Genomic DNA, 2,408 nt, shown 5'->3' with positions numbered 1-2,408 from the left:
AGCCCCTGGGTCCCTGTTGTTATGGGGTCCCTGTGATGGTGGGATCCCAACAGTTCTGGGGTCCCCATGGTGGTGATGTCACCAGCTTGGGGGGTCCCTGGGGAGCGAGCGGGATGACTCATGAAGTGCCATGGATGGACGGACAGACGGACGGGCAGGACCCTCCCTAGGGGCTGCTGGGCCAGGGGTGCCCTGGCCTGAGCCGCCCATCCCCTCCCGCCAGGCCGCAAGTTCATCATCGGGAACGCGCGTGTGGAGAACTGCGCCGTGATCTACTGCAACGAGGGGTTCTGCCGGCTCTGCGGGTACTCGCGGGCCGAGGTGATGCAGCAGCCCAGCACCTGCGACTTCCTGCACGGGCCCCGCACCCAGCGCCGCGCCGCCGCCCAGATCGCCCAGGCCCTGCTGGGCGCCGAGGAGCGCAAGGTGGAGATCTGCTTCTACCGCAAGGATGGTACGGACAGGGGACCGCAGGGGACACGGGGACGGGCAGGGACAGGAGAGCGGGTGTGGGAGCACGAGGTGGGGAGCTGCTTCTACCACGAGGACGGTCCTGACCCCCCTGGGGGGACTGGGCTGGGGACAGGGGGACGGCAGGCACAGGGACAGATGTGGCTGGCAGGAGTTGGGAGTGGGAGTCCCACACTCGAGGGACTTTGACACCCCTGGGGCTCCGCGGCGCTCTCCAGTACCGTGATGGCTCCCCAGGAACTCCCACCCTGCGAGTCCTCAGCCCTCCCCGGTGCCGTGATGGCCAGCTGGGGCCCCAGGAAGCCTCAGGTTGTGGGGCCGAGGTTGTGGGGTGCAGTGATCCCCAGCAGAGCGTGCTGGGGGGCAGGGAGACAGTGTCACTTGGAGCAAGGACAAGGAGGACAAGGGAGGAGTGGGCTGAGCTGGCATCGGTCACAGTGGCACCATCCCGTGGGGGTGTGGGAGTAACCGGTGACATCCCGGGGGTCCCTGGGGGCTGTGCCCCACAGAGCCCGGCCCGGGCCTGGCTCCCCGCATTGGTGGTGCCGGTGCTTCCCCTCCCCGTGGCGTCGTGCCAGTGCCAGGTGTCCCGGCTGTCACCACGGCTGTCCCGGCTCTGGGCACATGGCCCCGGTTCCGGTGCTGGAGTAAACAAAGCTGGTGCCAGCTGCCGGCGTGGCCGCAGAGCCGCCGTGGCCCCGGGAGCCCTGGGAAGCGGGCTGGGGCCAGAGACGGCGCTCCTGGCGCTGGGATCCTCGTCCTGCTGCGGTGGCTGTGCCTGGCCTGCCCCGTGCCCCTCGGGCTGTGCCGTGCCGGGGGCTGTGGGGCGCACGGCTGCCCCCCCGGAGCCTGCGCTGAGCCCTCAGGGTGACACTGAGCGGTGCCACCGGCTGTGCCACGGGGGGGGGAAATGGGGCTGCAGCTTGGGGCCTTCCTTGAGTCCTCGGACATCTCGACGCCCCCGGCTGTGCCTCCGAGCAGCGTGGGGGTCCCACCCCTTGCCAGCCCTTGAATGCTCTCAGGGAGAGGTGGGATAGGGACTTCCCAGAAGTGGTGAGGGGTCCCAGCCCCTGCCAGCCCTTGGCAACTTCTGTGGGGCCTGTGGGGAGGTGTGATGAGGGCTCTGGGGGTGCTCCGGGCCGGGGGCAGTCCGTGGGGACTGGCCGGGGCCCTTGGCAGTGCGTTATCCCTGGATCTGGGGTGTCCTCCTCCCTCTGCTGGGCCCCTTGGCCGGAGGCTGCTGGCCCTGGGGGCTGCAGCGATGCCACCGCGGGTGTCTCCTCCCCCTATGCTGGTGCTGCCGGCCACTGGCATGGAGGGTGCTCGGGGGGTTCCACTCCCTGCACCGGGACCCCCAGGCTCTGTGGGGCCGGGACCTTGTTACCAGTGCCTTCGGCATCCCCGGTGCTCCGGTGTCGCTGCCGTTCCGCGGGTGCCCTCGGGATCGTGTTGTGGTGCCGACTGCCACCCTGCAGCCCCCCACCCCGAGCCCCTGGCGTGTCCCGGTCCCCGGTGCTGTGTCCCGATCCCTGGAGCCGCGGTGGAGCCGTGCTGGAGCCGCCGCGTCGCCGCCGCTGCTGCAACCATTTGTCTTTGCGACGTGTTGTTTATGGAGCCGGGGATGCCGGGAGGTCACGACGCCCGTGGGGCACCTTTGTCCCCATGGAGACACCTCAGGGACCCCGGGCTGGATGGGGACAGGGAGGGGGCACAGACGCCCCCGGTTGCCGCTGTGGCCTTTGGGGTCCCCCTGTGTGTGGCCCCCGGTGTTGGTGCAGGGCGGGATCGGGGTCCTGTCACTGTCACAGCTCGGGCTGGGGGGGTCCCCCCGTGCCAGGGGGGTGTTCCCAGCCTGGCTGCAAGCCTGGGGGTGCAGGTGGCTCCTCAGTGCAGGGGTGCGGGTCCCAGGGCAGTGGGAGCGGGGATGGGGGTTCGGG

At 70.3% G+C, this 2,408-nt stretch overlaps 1 protein-coding gene across 1 annotated transcript in view; it reads left to right on the top strand.

Moving 5' to 3' along the window:
- Positions 1 to 2,408, top strand: part of KCNH2 (potassium voltage-gated channel subfamily H member 2) — a 30,607-nt gene that overhangs the window by 6,117 nt on the left and 22,082 nt on the right. The window contains exon 3 of the mRNA XM_033512165.1: positions 224 to 454. Coding sequence (XP_033368056.1) covers positions 224 to 454 — 231 coding nt within the window. The remainder of the gene's footprint in view (positions 1 to 223; positions 455 to 2,408) is intronic.

This window comes from Parus major, chromosome 2 (assembly GCF_001522545.3).
Source record: "Parus major isolate Abel chromosome 2, Parus_major1.1, whole genome shotgun sequence".
In the NCBI taxonomy this organism is placed as follows: Eukaryota; Metazoa; Chordata; class Aves; order Passeriformes; family Paridae; genus Parus; species Parus major.
Note: the sequence above shows the minus strand (reverse complement) of the source record. Positions and strands in the feature narration are given on the sequence as shown.